The following is a 21,742-nucleotide window of genomic DNA, read 5'->3' on the forward strand; positions in this document are numbered from 1 at the left end:
ACGCTTGAGGAATATGATTCAAGAGTCAACTAATACATTGAGACAGGTAATAATGACAGTCAGTGGTTGAGTATGTCCAAAATCCAAGATGGCTTATCTTCGAATAACATTTTGAGCGTTTTTGTTCGAATTTATAGTGCGATCAATTATTTAGCTCTCACATTTGATAATACAAAGCAGCTATCATGTAAATATTCTATCGATTTATTTACTTTTTTCAATAAATTGAATATATTTTGATCTTTATTCATCAAACGGAAGTTTGCTCATCCGGCACCGATATAAGAAACGGTCAGGGTGTGAAATGAGTTAGTGAAAAGTAATATAGAACAGCGTGAAACATACATCTAAAAATTTGCTATCGTGGTATGGGGAATGACTCATGTTTGCTTATGCATGCATGATACATAGAATCGATCTCTTTTCAATGGAAAGCGAGGGTTGAAGGGAAATATTGTCACTGTCCTCGATTCCTTTTTCTTATAAAGAGAAGGGAGTGTAAGATGGTAATGTAACTTCACGTAATTAGCCCGAGAGTTTTTATTACAAAAGATCAATGCACATTTGAACCAATGTCACGCTTACAATTTGTTTTCGAGAATATTTGCAGATACTGTTTGAAAAATAATCAAATCTTTAAAATAAATATGAGGCATTCTCTGGAATCATCAAAACATAAGAACTTCCATGCAATCTCTCCTCCCTGATATGAAGCAGAACTTGCTGATATACAATAATGTGATGTAAAATTGATTGGTCACTAATAGACGAGAGAGGGCTGAATACACTATCCGACTGCTTATTATAAATAATCCCCAAAGTCACATTCTTCATCGCTTTGATCGGGACAGTCGTATACACCATTGCACATACCAAATATAGAATAGCACTTGTCTACTGTTTTACACCGCACTTGACCCTCAGGACAACCTGTAAAAGAAGATAATGAAGAATTTTTTTATATGAAATAAAGGAGCCTGTCTATATAATATCGAGTTTTTTTTTGCATACCAGAAACCTGAATTTCTTCCCTCAAGGACAATAACTTATCTTTTAAAGTGATGTCACATTATTTGATCGTAACAAACCTGTGTATGAATTATTCTCATTAACATTATTTAATCATAGATGTATATCATAATTTAGAAAATTGTGAAACTCTAGATTTCATTCAACTAATGGTCAAACTTTTGATTATCTATTGGTGGTTTGACAAGAAATTGGTCATTGTTTTCACTATGTGTATTAAAAGTACAACCTTCAACCGAAAGTTCCTTCCTATGAGCGCGGACATTGGTAAAAGAAAAATATTTTCGACCGAAATTTTTTCAGTTTCTAATGCCAATCTAACTTTCAAATCTCCTACAGATTCCCCAAATCATAGCAAGATATCTAACATGTTCTTTTTCTCAATATCTCGCTACTGAATTAGTTCAACAAAGAGTTATCAGCATGAACATGAAGAATGCTACAAAACCGTCTAGAAAGAAATAACGAGATCTCGCATAGTTTCCGAATTATTAAATGTTTGAATCTTTTGTTCAGCACCAATGAAAGATAGATATTTGGAAGTATATATGTTCTCGTTTATTATTCTACATTAGGCATCTCTACTTACAGAACCACTCATCATGGTGGTTTGGACACGCTGTATGTCCATCACATTCTTGATGTGAGAAAAAACAAACACTTTCATGAAGGCATCTTGTTCCATTCAGGTCATGGCAGAAATCCCAGAAAACGTCCGTCTCGCCATGGTACATGTTAAATGGATCATAGACTGTAAGGAAAATGAATGGAAACTGCAGCATAAAATATGAGTATAATACAGCTAAAAATTATGGTTCGGCCGATTTAGCTTATCATTTGGCTTAGCATTATTTTTGACAAACTAAAGGGTAAGTCTATATCATTGACCAACATCATAAATGATGAAAGGAAGATAATTGACGATGAAATGTGCCGGTATATCATTAAAATGGATAGGCCAATAAAGACGGCAATAAAGAGATTTCATGTTTTTTCTTTCAATTTGATATTTTTGACAAACTAAAGGGTAAGTCTATATCATTGACCAACATCATAAATGATGAAAGGAAGATAATTGACGATGAAATGTGCCGGTATATCATTAAAATGGATAGGCCAATAAAGACGGCAATAAAGAGATTTCATGTTTTTTCTTTCAATTTGATATAAACATGATGTTCCTCCCTCGGTCGCGCAGCTTTCTTCTAAACACTCTTTATAATACCGGATCACATTGTACCTGGGATCCAGTTTGTTTGGGTCATAAAATTACCCGGAATGACGCCAGATGAGACAAAGACAGGGTCGAAATGACCTGGGAAGGATAGTGACCCCAATTGATTTCTGATCCGGAATTTTTAAGAATGCAAATTTCTAAAAATACAAGTTTCTAAAATTGCAGCAGTACAAGAACGTAAGAGCTCTTGGAAATCATTAAAAGTATCTTGGTCGGAGCAAGGTCGGAGTAACTCTACTCAGACGGAACTACTCCGACATTTCCTCCGACTGGGCTTCCTCTGACCATTCCTCCGGTCAAAGCAGCCTTTTTCCTGGTGGGGATACAAGAAATATTTTTGGAATTTAATCCATGCACAACAAAATTTTACTCCGACTTGGATCCCGTATCTGAACGAGGCTAAAGACTTCCATCTTGAATTGTAAATAGCAGGTTATAATTGTTATACGTGTATTAGTATCATTTAAGGTCAAGACGACCACAGAAAAATGTTGATTTAAATAAATAGAGTAGAATCAAACTAGCATAACGCTGAAAATTTCATTAAAATCGGATGTAAAATAAGAAAGTTATGGCATTTTGAAGTTTCACTTGTTTTTCACAGTTATATGCACAACTCAGTGTCATGCAAATGAGTCAGTCGATAATGTCCATCACTCACTATTTCTTTTTTTATTGTTTGAATTATGAAACATTTAATTCTTTACATACTTGACAAATAAGTACCAAGTTGACTGAACCATATGGTATTAAACAATGCTAATTCAACATGTTCAGGGAGGGGTTAATCGTTGTTTCACTAGACAACGAGGAGAAAATTATAATATTTTATATTTCATATAATAAAATATAAAAGAAACAGCGAGTGCATGACATCACCAGTCTCCTCAATCGCATACCGATCAGGATGTGCATATAACTGTTTGTAAAATTAAGCGACGCTTTCAATTGTCATAACTCTCTTATTTTTCATCCGATTTTGATGAAATTTTCAGTGTTATGTTTGTTGGATTTTTTTTTTATTCAAATCAACTTTTAGTTGGGGTGGACCTGTCCTTTAAAGTGGATATACATACCACATGCAGTCTCGTCACTTCCATCAGAGCAATGAGTGTAATTATCACAAAGCCAGTCAGGTAGAATACACTGCTTATCATTTGCACACTTCATCTGACCAGGTTCACACTCAAATTTACCTGGATAGCAGAAAATTTAATGAATAGTGTTTATAAATCGCCATGCAACACAATGGTCTCACTCAGGGAGGGGTCTGTCCTAAAAGAACAGTCATCTTCTTTTCTCATTATTTGATTACATCACTTAGATCACTTGTGGCCCAGTGGATTAGTCTTCGGACTTTGAAACAGAGGGTCGTGGGTTCGAATCCCAGCCATGGCGTAATTTCCTTCAGCAAGAAATTTATCCACATTGTGCTGCACTCGACCCAGGTGAGGTAAATGGGTACCGGCAGGAAGTAATTCCTCAAAAAGCTGTGTGCACCGAGAAGGTAGCCTAGCTTAGCCGGGTAATAATAGCAGGGCCCGCTGGGAGAACAGTTTTCGGAACTGAAGTGGCTACCCTGGGTAAATATACCTTTATTATTATTATTATTATTATTATTATTACAATGGGTCCGAAAAAAAATAGTTCAAGGGACTGCAATCTATGGCATTCTTGAAAATTGATGTAAGTGAAAATTATGTTGATGGTTATGAAACTGTTTCTTTTGGAAACTATAGGCCCCTACTCAAAATGGTGTCTGGATCCGTCGGCAGTGGCGGACCGTGACCCGGAGGAGACAATGCTTTGGGGGGCACAGCATTGTTCACAAACAATGCAGTGCCCCCCCCCCCCTCCCCCCAATGCTATGTCTCCTCCGGGTCACGGTCCGCTATACTGTCCGTCGGTGAAATATGCCTGTATGACGTAACAAGAAAAATATCATTAGGCATGTTAGGCAAATGATATCGAAATCGACATTATCATAAAATAGCCTTAAAAACGGCTGATACTAAGCCTAAATTTTTTACCGTGACAGCCAATCGCGGTTCCCCGTTTGGTGTCCATCGTCTCTTTCGGTTCTATTATACTGTATATTGTTTCGCTCCAGCGTTCTAGTCATTGATGCGATTCTAGTACGATGAGTGCATGTCGAAAAGCTTCAATATGTCAGTTTTAAGGCTATTTTACGATTTTGCGGTACCAAACACTTATTTAAATCGACATTAGATTTCACTTCAGTTCAGTGCACATGGGTGTAACATTGTACTTACAGATAGATCCGAATTTGTCTTTGCTTACTCTCTTATATCCCTTCTATTCCCGAATGAACCGATCACTTATGAATAATGTGAGATAAAATTGAAATAATCATTTTGAGCTCTCAAACTCTTTCCATGATATTTAGGAAGAACATAATTTTAAAGTGATCCAGTGAATATTCTTTTTATTACAATTCCCTTACATATAACACACGAAACGTCCACCATATGATTGTTTGTGGTATCATGCATTACTATTCTTTACAAATGACTCCAAGCAAAATTGCCTCAATTTATTTGGTCATGCGCAATCGAGCCAGCGCCGTACAATCTTTGCCAATTGTTATTGTTATCAACGATTATTAGGGAAGGTGCCGTGGCCGAGTGGTGTAAGGCGCCTGGCTATACATGGAAAGTCCGCGGTTCGATTTCCGGCCGCGGCACCTAAGCCCATACGTGAGCAAGTCATTTAATGTACAACTACAATGATCTTTTATCCAGCTTTCAAATAAATGAAAATGCTATATGCATTATTGGTAATTAGGTGTGCACTTGTTTTTTATATACATAAAAAATTAGAAAAATATAAAAAGAATGAATCCGCGACTGTATTAAAATTAAAGATATCTTTATTATCATCGTACCTGTTTTTAAAATAATCACCGCCCTGTATAAATAGCATTATATACCTGGAGAAATGTGATACTATTCATGATGGTTTGAAATAACGTACTTCTCCCTACGGAGCCCAAATAAATTAAGTTTAATTGAAAGGATGCCCTTGGGATATTGTATAACAGATTCCATATATTCATCTAGCTATTTAAGGAGATAAAGGATAAGTATGGTCGTTAAATGTAGGGTCACCAACTTTACGATTTGTTTTATCAGTGGTTGCCCCTCTCCTCCTCCCCACCCCTCCCCGACACAAAATATCGCATTATTTAAATTACCGAAAGCCCGACTAGGAACGACTGGGGAGTAAGCCTAGCACTATTTTCAGAAGCTTCGGCTGGTATACTGACTAGGTAATATTGACTACCATGTAAGAGATCATAAGGGCGAGCGTTTGGTGACAATGCCTTTTATTCCGTCACTTAGAGCATTCAATAACAGATGTTCATTGCGATTACTTATTAATTAAAATTACTGGCAGATTATATCACCAGCATCTAATAATACGTTATCTTTCATTTGCACAACCCGAATGTTTCGTAAAGTCGTCCTTTAACTTTAGGGTATACAAATAACGTCACGAATCAGTGGAATATGAAGCACCAAATGTGTTACAATACTATTAGTCATTGTGTGAAAAATTAAAAAACTTTTCAAGCAGACAAAATTGTTGAGGATTTTGATTACTCGATTATAAGCGACTGTGATACAGCGAGTACTATGTTCTATTCATTCGTAAATAAGGCGTTATTCAATGTCAATGAACGGGTTTACGTCGTCACGTGGGCGAGTTGCGTCAAACTTGTTTAACATTAGAAACTCGGGACTGGCCTTGGTCTTTCAGGTTAAATAACTCCCCTAGTTCTCTATAATAATGTATTTTCAACAGGACCCAATATCTAGCACAGAATGTGTAAGATGGAATAGTGTACATACTACAATTATATTCGTCTGATCCATCTGGACAATCAAGAAGACCATCACATCGCCATGATGATGGATAGCAGGTGGATCCTTCCATACATAGGAGATTACCTTCAGGACACAGGGCTAGCAAAACAAATCAAACATTAGATAGAAAGTTAGTGGAAAATTATCCAGTGAGAGAGGTAGTATTATAAGAAGAAAGGGAGAAAGATAGAAGAAAGGGTGATAGAGGGGAAGATATGAGGTAGAAAAAGAAATAGAGCGCCGAAGAATCGATAGTCTAAAATTGAATTGACAGATATAGTGTAAAAAGTCTGAACATATATATATATATATAGAGAGAGAGAGAAAATATATCACAAAATATTTAAATAAAAAAGAGTTGCCAAAGCTGTTGTACATGATATATAACTTAACACATACACACACACACACACCAGGGTGACCAGACGTCCCGTATTTCCCGGGATTGTCCCGTATTTTGCTCCTTTGTCCCGGCGTCCCGACAAACCCTTCCCGGGACGCCTATTTGTCCCGTATTTAAGAATATTGAACAAAATGTAGTTAATATATTAACAAGTGATGAATTTTCATCAAATGACCAAGAGATGACGAAGCAGAGATAACAATGAAACTACATGTACTGTAATTTGGAGATGTAATCGGTGGAACAAATTATTGAGTTTTCAGAACTAGATCTTGTTGTATGATGCCGCTATGTATCATCTAATTTTTGAATTTGACAATATTACACTTTGAAATTTTAGTTTTTCAAAATTCTAAAAATGTATTAAAAAGCACCAAATATCATTATGATTTTTGTTAGATGACTGGATTTTTTTGTTTGCTTGAAGTTTGAACTTTTTTCCTCTTTCTTTTGTAACATTCTTTGTTCATCTTTATATCCGTCCTACTTGCCCTTTTTTTTGTTCCATCTATCTTTATTTCCGATCTTTTTTTCCTGAACCTTTCTCTCTCTCTCTCTCTCTGTTCATTTGTCTTTCTTTCCTTCTTTCTGTTACTTTCCTTTATTAAATTTCCATTTTTTATTTCCTGAAATCATTCTTTCTTTCCTAAACTTTTCTTTGCTTCCTTCCTTCTCCCTTTCTCTTTTTTCGTTCTTTCTCTCCTTCCATTATTTTCTCTTTCTTTCATTCTCTCTTCCCTTCATTCTTTCCCATAGGCGGCGGAAGCGGGGAGGGGGGACGTGTCCCCCCCTAAATTGTAGGTGGGGGGACGTTCCCCCTAAAAAAAAATTTCTATCCTTTTTAGGTGGTCTATGACAGATCACCTCTTAATTTCGTCAGAATTTTCTTATTTATTTATTTTTACGGATTTTCTTGTCGCCAAGTTATCTCAAAATCGACTTGATCAATTTCATTGAATTTCATGTCATCTATAGGATCTGTCATGGACACGTGCAGTGAAGCTTTTCAAGGTCATCAGGTCATGATGACGTCATCTAGGCGCCATTTTGTAAAATCACATTATCAATCATATCTCCATTATCAATTATCAAAAATCAATCAAATTAACATCACACTAAGTTCAGGTCAAGGGTCATCAAATCATGTCATCAAAGGTCACCTGAAGGTCACGACGCGCGCGTACGCGTGCGTCAAAATTTAAAAATGCTCAAAATCACTTTTTGACCAAACGAGAGTATGTTTCAGGTCATTCTAAGCATTTCAAAATTTTGCGCGCGCGCACGGATGCGCGCGCGTTTCCGCGCGTAATGCCTTTACGCAGTGCAAAAACACTGTTTTTTTTACATCATTGCATCGCTAATATAATTTTGAACAATTTGATACACAATTTAGCTCTCTCTGACAAATAATACCGAAATTAACACCCGTTAAAGTTTGCAGCACGTGTGCGCGCGAGCTCTCACTATAGGCCATATATGGGCAAAAACATGCCTATTGAAAATTCACTGTAGCTCTTTAAATAATCCGTTGACCCCCAATTTTTTTTCATATATCGATAGAGTATGAGTTGTAGATTTGATTTCATGTCACCATTGTCCCTAAATTATATCGTGACGTCATCAAAATGGCGCCTAAACTAAAAATTTCATTTTTTCAAAAATGACGTCATCAAATTTATGCAAATTTGGTTGTAACTTCTCGAATATAGATTGTTTTTCGCCCAGATTTCGATATGTTGTAGTTTAGAATGTACTCTTTCTCCTTAGTTATCATAAATTTTCGTTTTGAGAAACGCATCATTGCGTAAAACAGCGATAAAAAGAGGCATGTCATTTTTCCTCATTTTGCGTGTAATCTCTATGGGACATGACTTTTTCTCAAAACTAGATTCGACATTCCGCTATTTCGTAAGCCATATCTCCATTTTTTCTTGTCAGTTTTCCTTAAGCTTGTAGTATGTTGTAGCTGAGATTCTAAGCTTTTGGTAGTGTGCCCTTTATTTTTTGATCAGATGCCGGGATCATGCCCGTATTTCACTTGCAAAATTGGACTTGTAATTCTCAAAATTGCTTACGTGTATTCTCTATGGGGAATATCGTGGCTTTGACTGCTTCTTAAAGGGCGCGGGTTCGAGTCCTGGGGTGAACAAGATGAATTTTTTTCACTTTTTTTTCTTTTTGCCACTTCTTACATGATCCTTTATGATAATTTAAAGGTATAAAAGTTTAAATTTAGCAAGATAAAACAGATTATAATTACTTTTTTTCATATCACATGTATTTTGCGTGTAATCTCTATGGGACATGACCTTTTCTCAAAACTAGATTCGACATTCCTCTATTTCGTGAGCTATATCTCCATTGTTTCTTGTCAGTTTTCCCTGAGCTTTTAGTATGTTGTAGCCGAGATTCTAAGCTTTCGAAAATATGCCCTCCATTTTTTGATCAGATGCCGGGATCATGCCCGTATTTCGCTTGCAAAATTGGAATTGTAATTCTCAAATTTGCTTACGTGTAATCTCTATGGGGAATATGCTAGCTCAATGGATAACGCATTTGACGTGTTCGTCCGTATTGCTGACGTGTAGGTCCGTGTTGCTGACGTGGTGGTCCGTGTTGCTGACGTATTGGTCCGTGTTGACGACGTGCTCTGCCGGCATGATCCGTGTGAAGCTGCCGTGTTGATGCCGTGTTCACAGTCATCTGGGGCAAAACTATCCCGGACCTCCCCGGATCATGCCGGCATTGCCGTGTTGATCCGTGAGGTATAATCATCTATCTTGTATGTATCTGTTTGAAGATGTATGTCTGACGATTGTCATCACCACATCAATAATCACATTTAGTAATGGTCAAAACTTATTCTTAGGATGTCTACGATCAAGATTATCAATGATATCTAAATGATTTATTTCATACATCAGCCGACACTGAATGACAAATCATGACAGACCACCTAATTCGTCCGCATGACGAATTAAATTCTAGTTTTTTTTTTTGTTTTTTACTTGTCAATTTTTTTCCCTGCATCCCCCCTAAATTCACGTGGACCCCCATTGAAACGTGTGTTGTCCCCCCCTAAAATTTAGGTTGATTACCTTTTTTTTTTTTTTTGCTTGTCAAATTTTTTTTGGGCACTTGTCCAATTTTTTACATGTGTCCATCCCATTTCAGGTAGACACCCCCAAAACTTTTTTGCTTCCGCCGCCAATGTTCTTTCCTCCCTCTCTTTCCTCCTTTCTTTCATTATCTATTTTATATTTCCTTCTAATTCTTTTCCCTTATCATTTATTTACCTTCCTTCCTTCCGTCCTTGTTTTCCTTCATTCCTTCCTGTTTTCTAATTTCTTTGTTTCTTTCTCCCAAAGAATGAAAGAAACACTTTCTTTCCTTCATTCATTCTTTCCACCCTTTTTTCTTATTTTCTTTTTCCTTTCTCTCCTTTATTTTGTCTTTCACAAATTTATTCATCTTCCCTTCCTTTCTTTTTCTTTCTTTCTATATTCATTTCAAAGAATGAGGTAAAACCTTTTCTCTCTCTTTTATTCTAACTTTCTTTATTTTTTTCTCTTCTTTTTCCCCTTTAGTTATTTTTTTCTTTATTTCTTTTCAATTCATCTCTTTTCTTTTGTCTTTTCTTTCTCTCCTTCATTCTTTCGTTTACCCTCCCTTTCAATTCTTTACAATGTGTATCTTTGTTGATCCTTTTGTCGATTGTCCCGTATATCATTTTGTGAAATCTGGTCACCCTGACACACACACATATATATATATATATATGTATGTATATATATATATATATATATATATATATATATATATATATATATATATATATATATATATATATATATATATTATGTATGTATGTATACATACATACATACACATGATATTTGTTTATATGAAGAGCTCAGTTGCTGAATGGGGTTAGGCCCATAATTCATCAAATTTGATTTTTTGTTGTCTCAACGTATACATTTTTAGTAGCTCTATAAGATGATACCAATCGAAGGTTGAAATTCCGATTAAAAAGTGAACAAAAATGACAAAGAAAAATTCACCTTTTTTCAAAAGGGGTTAGGTCCATTTAAGGTTTGTTGCAAAAGGGGTTAGGTCCATAAAGATTTTTTGGGAAAATAATACTAAAAAACATGTTGGGAAGAATGAAATCGAAAAAGCTGGCCTTCTTCGCATAGACTTGAGGTCGCAACAACTTATACTTCACCATGTTCATAAAATTTTCTATTTAAACGAATATCATTACATATCAAAAAACTTTACACTGTCATCTAATATTCACGGGCATGAAACAAGAAATAGTCTGTTTAACTTTGTTGTACCTATGAGAAAAGGTCAAATTGGCAACACATTTTATTGTAATGGTATACATTTTTGGAATTCCCTCCCTAATCATGTTAAATCGGTTAAGACTTTTACACAATTTAAAAGAGTATTGAAACAACACTTAAAAAATGTCCCCACTCTGTAATGTCAAATATTCTTTCTAATTTCATGTGTATCATGTAGTCTTATATATAACTATTTAGTTACGATTTATTTAATTAACTTGTTTTACATTGTTTCATCATCTTTTGTTGTTTGCGTGAAAGTTTTATGTCAAACTTATTTGTACTTTTTCATATCTTAGGTTTTACGATTGATGAATCTTGTATTAGTTACGATGCATTTAGCGCTACCTAAAAACTGATTATGGTATAATTTTCATATGTAACCTAGAAGTAATGATCGTTTACCCATCCTGTTTTTACAATTATTTTAATCATATTTTGCGTAAATGTTTTTCATGACAATCTTATTTGTTTTTGTCTTTTTATATATTTTTTTACAATTCTTCGTGTAATTTTAGTGGTCTAGACTTAATTGATGTCGTTTGTAGATTTCTATAGGTGTTTTTTCATAGATGTACATTGTTTTTGTCAATTACTGATGTAAGGACCCCATTGGAAATAAGCCATCTCGGCTTTCATGGCCATCCTGTCAAGGTATACACTACTGTTCATATTTTCATGTACTTTTTCATAGTTACCTGACAAATAAAATCAATCAATCAATCAAAGGGGTTGGGTCCATTTTTCCTGAATTTTATTGTTTTCTGTATCAAAACCTATAGATCTCTAGTCGCTCTGATGATACCAAAGAAAGTTTGAAATTCAGGTTTAAAAAGTGAATAAAAGTGGCAAAGAAGAATCACTGCTTTTATTCAGAAGAGATTGGATTCATTTCAGTTTGCGTGCAAAAGGGGTGAAGTTCGCAATGATATTTCTTTGAAAAAAATATATAGAAAAAAATTGAAGACAGGTAGATTTATTTTAAATCCAATTTTATGTTCACACGATAGGGTAGTACATCATGACAATTTTTTGCATGCAATCAGTGAGAATAAAAAACGCGAGAACGCGAATCCCAACTTTGAAAGCGTTTCCAATTCGTTACCTATCTCACAGTTTATTCCGATGAAACCAGGCAGGCACGAGCAATTGTAATCATTGACCATATCGTTACATGTTCCTCCATTGTCACAAGGTTCGTCTGCACAGTCATCAGTATCTGAAACGAGTATGAAACGGATTATAATAGTATTCTATTTTTTTTCATCTCTTTAAGCTATGTGTGCATGGCCCTGGGAAGCGGGAGTGCTGGGGGTACCCAAAAGAAATCATTGAGGTGCTGTATATCATTCTTCATAGGCAATACCGGAGGTGCCGTGGCCGAGTGGTCTAAGGCGTCTGGCTATACATATAAAGTCCGGGGTTCGATCCCCGGCCGCGGCACTTATGCCCGTGATCAAGGCATCTTATGTGCAATGGTCTTTTATCCTGCCTTCAAATAAATGGAAATGCTGTATGCATTATTGGTAACTTGGTGTGCGCTTGTTTGAAAAAAAAGCCTATGGTATTCTGGAAAATTTGTTAAAATTGAAAAATAATAACCAATATGACATTCATTTCAACTTCTCGGGACCAATTTGACCTCCATTTTGTTGTACAAACCTTCTTCTTTTTTTTTGTGGGGGGGGGGGGGGGTTAAGTTATGTCAAAAACAACAACAACATCATATTATTCACAGTGCCCTATGAGTGACAGTATGTCTTTATTTGTCATTGACATGTGGAGGGGGCGTCTCATATTGGTTGCTATACTAAAAACAATCTGTGGGAGACACGTGCGGATTGCTACCATACCACTGGATATACACATTACTTTAATCCATATTACCCCACTTTGAGACTGGAGTAGAGAGTAGCAACGAGTAGATTGATGTCTTACCAAAGGATGTATGTACAACTGGGAAAATTCAACGCATGAGTCTCATCTACCATACCAAATCAATTCCAAGACACGTTATATGGTTATATGCTAAAAAGAACCTTCAAAATTACATTCATACATTTACATGTATACTATTTGCTCATGACTATCTCTCCTGATTTAAGGATGAATCCCCAAGATGAATCCACTCGTAGATCAAGTGGGTTAGAATAATATACCCCCCAAACATGCCAAAAAGGAGATTACTTATAAGCTTATCAAAATATTATAAACAAAAACAAATATGGCAAAGTATTGAATAGTTTCATAAGACAATGATTTGCAATAATTTAGATTATTAATGGGATTCCTGTATAACACTCACCTTTCTAGTTGTTATTCATAAATATTAAATTTTGTTCTTATAATAAAAAAATGATTTTTCAGAATGAAATTTACATAATGTTCCTGTGACTAAAACAAATTTTCACGACTAATGTAATTATGATAATTTTATTTTCAGCATAATTGATTTTCAGCCTGACATTAGCATTGTGTGATTTAGCAGAGTAAAGCCCAATCGACGGATTTTAGATTGAATACATGATATAGATGACTGATGAACCCAAGGGTTAACTTACCACAATAAAACTCGTCTGATTCATCTAAACAGTTCACTTGTCCATTACATATATCTGAAGCAAGAATACATTGCTTGCCGTCAGCACATTTTTCCATCGTCGCGAGAGGGCAGGATTTGTTTTCTGTAAGATACAAGATTCAAGATTCGAGAGGAAGATACAACATTTAAAGAGGAATAAATAAAATATAATCTAAAACAAAAAAAAGATTCAAGAGGACCTTATCTCTCATCATGTTCACCAATACCCAAATGTCTCTAGAGGTTTCGAAAATCAAATGCGTTCAAAAATCCAACAGTTCTATTTAAAATTTCATGGTCCAAATGACCGCTGAATTTGAATTAAACCTAATCTTTGGCTAAGAATTTGTGATACTTTTAAACTATGCATTAACATTACTGTTGGATCATTATTGCAAACATCGGAATTTGCCACTTGCTACATTTTCCCGTAAAAAAACAGATCGCCATAAGATTTTCACATTTCCTCGAGTCATGAAAATTTGATATCTCTGTAAGATATTTTTTTATTATACGGTATTTGGTTTGGTTTTTATCATGTTTAGTTTTTATGATAAAACGTCATGCATTGTCATTATTCCTGGGCCACCCATCATAAAGCTTAGTGATTGACCATGATGATGATCTTTTACGATTGATGCCTCGATTCTTGTGTATCCAATCAGAAAAGATCAGCATCATGATTAATCACCAATAGTAATCATAAAAATAAGGATAAATTATATTCGTTTGTAGATAACGAATGGAAAGTCGACATGGTAGAGGGATATATGAAAATAGGAATAAGAAATAGGAAAGAAAAATTGGGTGTATTGATAGCATGCGGGTTTTAATCGAATAAGAGAATAAGATCGTTTGAAAGAAACAAATGAGAGAAACTACGAAAATACATTAAAAAAGCAAATTACAAATAAACCAAAAACGCGGCTTATCTGTTGAAGGAAGGTGATTTGCCTTCTTTTGGAACAAACAAAGAAGCAAATGCTATTATACAGGACATTAAGAAGTAATGATCAGATGATTTCTGTATCTTTACGGTGAGATGGGTGTTCATAGTTGATAATGTTGAATAATGTGTTTTCATAAATATTATGATGTTGAAGCAAAACCATCCAAAATTCTATATAAACATCTTATAATACCATTGTTGGTTTCCAGGAGTATCTTGGTCGGAGGAAGAACGGGACATTTCCTCCAACTGGGCTTCCTCTGTACCTTCCTCCGTTCAAAACAGCCTGCGTAATAATGCATAGATTTTTACTGCGACTAGGATCGCACGTTGTCTGAACGAGGCTACAACTTCTCAATCTTGAACATCTCACTTGAAGAATGTGGCATTTCTAAAACATGATTAGCATTCATTTTTTGCAATCTTTCAAGGAATGATATTCAGTATTTTATTTATCATTATCATCTTCTTCTCTTTATATCTCATTTCTATTTTTCAAGATGAGTTTTAATAAGTCTGCCAACTACCAAAGTAGATATACAATTAGGGAAAGTTAATGAGGTGAAAACGACAAATAGAAAACTAAAACGACGTCACTGTGATTCAATCATCTACACCATCATTTTGTGGCACAAAATTATAATGAATAAAAGGCTTCCAAGTATTTAATACCTAGTTCCTGCATTACTTGTCAGTTTTGGCTGTGTCACAACAGCTCTATTTTGATCAATGACGATGTTGTACCGCGGTCACTGGAGAGATGTTTGATGTGTGAATCGTCTCAGATAGAAGACGCTAAAGGGGTTTCAAATGACTCCCTTGGTACTCTTTCCCCGTCATCCGCCACGCCCACATCTCTACCTATACTTATGAATGAAAGACCTCTCTGAATGGAAGATCGTTGACCTTTGGGTATTTTCTGAACACCTTCCATGTCCGATCTCCTTGGTACTGATATCCAAAGGTCAGTTTATTTTCTTTTTTTTATCTATATATTCTTGTCCATTTTCCGAACATTTGGTTCCGTTTCTCCATTCTTTGGAGAAAGAGTTACTACAATACCATTCAATTTTTGTGCTGCATGATTTTCTACTTCCTTTTGCCATTAAATCGATTTTCGATTGATTTTCCCGAAACTTTGGTTGATGTTTCTTTAGATATTTTCTTTGTAGACCTTCCACAAGGGCTATTTAAAGGTAATTTCACTTTAATCATTTTCATATGAATAGTTTAATTGCCGTAAAACGTTTACCATGAAACAAAGTTTTCTTCTTAAATTGTTATTTTTGTAAAAGCAAACCAAAAACCATTTTTACATTTGTTTATGGAATACACCCACATTCAACCTCTTTGAATGAAGTGATAAAATATATTAATATGAAAAGACATTATAACATTAGATTTACACCCTTTGAATGAATGTTTGGATACAAAGACGATAATTTGTAACTTATATTTTTCTTTTGCTGAAATGTGTTATATATAAATGTAAATTCCAAAATATCTCCCCCACCTACCAAGCTTTTAACATTTATTCGAATGTTAATAGAGACAGTAGCGGACCGTGACCCGGTGGAGACAAAGCATGGGGGGGCACTGCATTGTTTGTGAACAATGCTGTGCCCCCCCCCCCAATGCTTTGTCTCCTCCGGGTCGAGGTCCGCTACTGAATAGAGAAACATAGTAGAGGATAGCCAAAAAGCAAATTAAACCAATTTCCGCAGGAGATTTGAGCTGTAATTTGCTGTGAATGTTCATTGTCATCTTTATTAATCTCTATGTGATGAAATTCATGTTGCACCTCTATTCATTTTTCATTTCCTTTTTATTCAATTTCGTTTATATTGTCATGCTATGTGATATTCCATGTATTTTTTTTGGTTGTATAATTATTTTAGCAATAAAACTGAATTATATAAATTAAAAAAAAATTCTCTTCTTAAATCCACCATATTATATCTATATAAATCATTTTGTTATTCCAAACACTACTTTGTAGACACACCTGGCGCATTGTGTATGTTTTTTTTTATATAAACTGAGGTATACTTTTAATCGCCCAAGGTTTACTATTCCAATCATCCTCTCCTATATCCCGCCATTCAAGACGAGGTCGAAGTCTTTAGTCACCCGTCTGTCCCTTATCCTACACTACGCCATTGTTTACTCCGTTTCTTTCTCCATTTCATCATTTTGTTTTCCTTTTTATCATCATTTTGTCTTTCCTTTTTATCGTTTAAGGCTATTAATTTTAAATGTTTTTCACGATTCGTATTGCTGTCAAGACTATAATTGTAAGGATAAAAACAGGGGGAGGGACTTATAACATGTGGTAATATAAGGAACACGTTCTGACTGGAGGCGAAGCTATTAAAATATACGAATTAAATTTTTGCATTAAGGATTGAAAAGGAATCTCAGCTTTCAGCAATTAGACTTCGAATTAGAGTTTTCCGGAGCAGTGCCTCTGACGTATTCTGATATCTTATACAAATTCCTACGTTGGCTATATTTTGTAAACTGACCAATTTACCGTATGAATTTGGACTTACGAGCAAATAAAGAGGAAGAATCAAGAACAAATATAAAATATCTCATAAAGTGGAAGTCACACTGGCATCAAATTCAATGAAGGTATGAAAAATCCATCCAAACTATATATTATTATTCTGTAACGTCATATGAGAGCAGCTGTCTTATAGACAAACGCGACTTGAATGATGTTTCTATTACAATATCTAACTTCTTCTTCTTTTTCTTCTTCTTCATCTCCTACGTCTTCTTCTTTATCATCTTCTTTATCTTCTTCATCATCATCATCTTCTTCTTTTTCTTTTTTTCTTCTTCATCGTCTTCTTCTTCTTCTTCATCATCATCATCTTTTCTTCTTATTATTATTAGTCTTCTTTTTCGACATCTTTTCTTCATCTTCTTCCTCTTCTTTTCTTCTGTTTACCAATTTCTGCATCATTTTCGACATGTTTTTTTGTAATAAACTTAAACTAATTTTTCATAATTCCATATCCAAATGAAATTCTACAACATACAACCAGTTAAAACTTGTGTTAAAGACTAAAAGAACAGGCCATATCAATTATCTGCCTTGTTTATCAATGTGGCTGTTTATTTTTCTCCTCGAAACGGATGCAATTTCTACGAAGAAGATAATGTGTTCGCTGATAATTGCTGACGCCATTGGAGGAAGGAGATCAGATGAACGAACTAAATGCGTTTCCTAATTATGAAACTCTTCGCTATCTCGTAGATATTGGCGATGCCGACACCTGTGGATTGGTTGCGTTAATATCAATATCTTGTCAACACACATTTCAAGCGATTGCAACGGAAACTGAATTAAAATGTTTTTAAGCAGTTTTTGAGAAAATAAGCCTAGCAATGGAAAACTTTTAATATTGTGAAACCAGGAAACAAACAGTTGTTTACGGAAGGACATATTAGGTATCTTGGGAAGTGTCTCCTGCTCGATTAAGAGGAATATCTCATCCAAACTCACACCAACCCGTCGCATCACAGAATCTCCCTCACAATATTACATTTAGTTCATTTTCATCGGAAATCGGCTCACTTCATTGTATTTCTTTAAATAGATTCTCATCTTTAAATTGCATGCTCTTTAATTTCCCCTCTTTAAAACTTTTTTTGTGAGGGGGGGGGGGGAGCTCCGCTGCTTTCTAGCTATATGGTCAATAAACCATTTGAACTATATCCAAGTGATCCAAGCGAATGAGAACGGAAGAAGACAGGAAATTACTTGATACTTAATGTGAAACGAGAGTAGATATATCTAATTTGAGATTGAGAATTGTTATGAATGGGTTCTAATCTGGAAATAATGTAGCATGGTCCGTATAAGTGTGTGTGAGGGTGCGTGTGTGTGTGGATGTGAGTGGGAGAGAGAGAGAGGGGGGGGGGGGGTCATCACCGAGGCTGGGGCCTAAGAACTATGAGAGTTAAGTTATTGATTGCAACGCCCGCCCGTCAATGTTTGCCATTTTTACCACGCCAAATACACTGCAATTGTATTTGATTTGCAGTACTTAATTTTCATTTGGATACAGAAATAGCTTGTGCGTCTGATGTTAAGCTACCTACTTACTTAAATTCAAGTTTGCTCTTTAACTGCAAATGCTTTTCAAGGAGTTGCATGCATTTTGTACGTTTTATATTAATATTTCAATCAACTTAAAAAGAATCATATTAATGATCATTTTCCGTCTGAAATATTCAGTTACCCATGACATGTCTACAAACATCATCTGATATTTTTGGTTTGCCCCCCCCCCCCACTCTCTCTCTCTCTCTCCCTCAATCTCTCATTGGAGCTGTAGGGATAATTTGATGATAAAGAAATCTTTAGCTCTAACATTGGTCGTCTTTCTATTCAAAATGAAATATTTATATTATACCCCCCAGTGCTATTGTACAAGATCCAGATTTTTAAAGGTATATCAATAATTTATATATCCATTAGTGATTCTTACTGTACACAGACTGATAATTCTCTTCGTGTCTCTCTATTACATTATTTCCAGGCTAACATTTATGGATTTGATAACAAAGAGATCTTCGAAAATTTGATTTAGAATATGATTGGCCATAAAAAGTCCAGAAACGTTGGCGGATGTCTTTCAGTTTGTTTAAGCAAATACCGATTCGATGTTCAAAAGTTGTTACGAAAGTCTTTCCGCATCAAAGAAATCATCTTTTACCAAGCAGTATTTTAAGTTAATATATCAGATTGATTTCTTTCCTCTACCCCAAACCTTTACAAATTTGTTTTAAAAATCCATTGCTATATACATATACCACTTGTATTTTTGCACTTTGATTTACACCTCCCCGTGATTGAAAGAGAAGAAAAAGCAATTTTATTTTCAATTTCGATTACAAGTTCTGAAACAACCTTGTTTAATTGAGTAAACTTTCATGAACACAATCAACCCCTCCCCCTAAAAAAGGAAACATTATAGGACAATTTTAATTTAATTTAATTTGGATATAGAAAGGCAATACCAAGGAGAAACTATACATATTCCCTAAGGTATTCAAATTTGGATGTGATTTATTTTATTAATATTGTATTGTTTCTTTAGAATGTTTAAACGGCGTTAAGGTGTGTAATCTGCAGAATTTTATGATGTATTATGATACATAAAAATCAATAGACAATATAAAATTAATAGGGATAATCTTTTTTATATATACATTATTTTGTTGACGAAAAATTTCATATTTTTCGGGATCAAGTTTACAGGAAAAATACAATTTAAGTCTTCTATATGTTCGGTGCATTAGTCAAAATTAGGGGCCCACCTGACACACGATACTTTTCGATGAACTTTTAACATTTTCTATTCATGATATTCATTACCTTAGGAATTATATTTATTTTCCCCGAGTGAATTTTCAAAGGAAATCGTGAAAATCAATCAATCGTGTTCCCTACTTGTATCTCGAAAGTAGACTAATCCATGAAACAACCTACATGTCTAGATCCACTCATTCCATCCTTAAAATGTAATTAAAATTAAAAAGAAAATGGATAAGTTTAGGAACATACCGTTCCTGATTCTTGGTTTCACGCTGTCCCTTCATTAAATATGTTTCATAAAAATACAGAATGATATAACCAGCAACATATCAACAAATTTACCTATATCGAAAGAAAAGCAAAAAAGCTATGCCATTTTTAAAAATTTTATTTTATTTCACATAAAACGGAATCAAAGTGAAGTGACATGCATATTCCAATCACTGTGCAAATAAAGAAGGTCTTTGATATAACACACACATTCAGTATTTCTTTTGAACTTGATTCAATGAATTATGAACCATTTTATATTATATCCTTCTTAAATAATGGTCTGCTTATCCCTAGTAGTAACGTAGTTACCACTATTGTAACTATTATCCAATCAATAATCTTGTGTGATTACCGAATCTAAAAATGTTTAAAATAAAGAGTTAAATCAGTTAAAACAGTTAAATCGTGTCATCACATTACCTTGGCATGTTTCTTGGAGAGGATCTTAAGCCTTCAGTTCTCAGGTTGTTTATTACGTGCGTTCGAAACAAGGATGCCCTTTTTGTCTCCTTGTTTCTAGCGTTGCTGTTGAATGTCTGGGGTCTATATTATGGTTGTTCCACTTTATATGTTTGTCATTTTGCCTCCGACGAAGATTCTGCTAGGATCGAAAGCTTAGGCCCCTTTTTGACTCTCTAATTTACTCCACTGGCTCTCTTTTATTAGATTTAGAGCAGTTTCAGCAGCTTCTTTTCGCCATATATATATATATATATTCATATTTCCCCGTGTAATATATTTTTATTAAGAAGTAATCGAATCACGTAGGTGTAAGGTATGTTATGAAGCTAATGAACAAGCAAGTCTTCGTCAGTCAAGAAGACAGGCAACTTTCAATTTAAAGACATAGTTCTTTGAAGATAACATGGTATTTTACAAGATTAGACCCAATATACCTACTATATTAGTTATTATTATTATTATCATTTATATACTGCGATTTTCCCAGAATGGCCCAAAGCGCTTACAACAAGAAAAGAAATTGCTACAACAACTATAAAAATGAACCTAAAAATCGGGATTGGAAAAAAAAGAAAGGTTTTAAGTCCCTTTATGAAGCAACAGATGTTGATTGTCTAAGAGTAAAAGGTAAGCGATTCCAATATTTAGAAGCGGATACAGTAAAAGTCCTATCTCCAGCCAGTTTCTTAGTGATTTTATATGTGAGACGGAATGGGTCACTGGAGGCTCGTACCTTCCTGCGAGGGGTGTATAGGGTCAAACAATCACGCAGATATAAAGGTGCCTCTTAAATTTGCTAATGGCTAGAAACGCTGACTGACGGTGATACATGCGTGGCAAAATAAAAATAAATTCTATTCAATTTCATGTAGTCCCGATTAAGAACTTAGAAACAAGAAATTAATGGATGGAAATATTATGTCAACTCATTCAATACTTAAAATGATACTGAAATACTTCGTTTTTGCGACTGATCAAATATAAAAGGAATGATCCATGAAATTAAGAATAATCTTGAATCTTATCGAGCCAGTGAAGATGGACCATGAACTAATAACAAACATGTCACAATTAAGTCTTTTATTAAATGCACGATCAAAATATAAGTAAACAGTGAAAGGGTATTGATAAATCACGTTCCTATAAACAGTATACTTAATGAAAGGAGCAAAAGCTTTGCATTTACTAAAATAGAAAAAAAACTCGGTAAAACGAAAAAACATGAAGAGGGAATTCT

General features: G+C 34.7%; 1 protein-coding gene across 1 annotated transcript in view; it reads right to left on the reverse strand.

Moving 5' to 3' along the window:
- Window positions 1–219: 219 nt before the first annotated feature.
- The window catches only part of LOC121428810 (LDL receptor repeat-containing protein egg-1-like), a 38,464-nt gene continuing 16,941 nt past the window's right edge, over window positions 220–21,742 (reverse strand). Inside the window, exons 3-8 of the mRNA XM_041625656.1 lie at window positions 13,470–13,592; window positions 12,014–12,127; window positions 6,139–6,252; window positions 3,343–3,462; window positions 1,619–1,780; window positions 220–930 (exon numbers count right to left, since the gene is read on the reverse strand). Of these exons, the coding sequence (XP_041481590.1) occupies window positions 803–930; window positions 1,619–1,780; window positions 3,343–3,462; window positions 6,139–6,252; window positions 12,014–12,127; window positions 13,470–13,592 (761 nt within the window). The 3' untranslated portion in view covers window positions 220–802. The remainder of the gene's footprint in view (window positions 931–1,618; window positions 1,781–3,342; window positions 3,463–6,138; window positions 6,253–12,013; window positions 12,128–13,469; window positions 13,593–21,742) is intronic.

This window comes from Lytechinus variegatus, chromosome 1, assembly GCF_018143015.1.
Source record: "Lytechinus variegatus isolate NC3 chromosome 1, Lvar_3.0, whole genome shotgun sequence".
NCBI classification, from domain to species: domain Eukaryota; kingdom Metazoa; phylum Echinodermata; class Echinoidea; order Temnopleuroida; family Toxopneustidae; genus Lytechinus; species Lytechinus variegatus.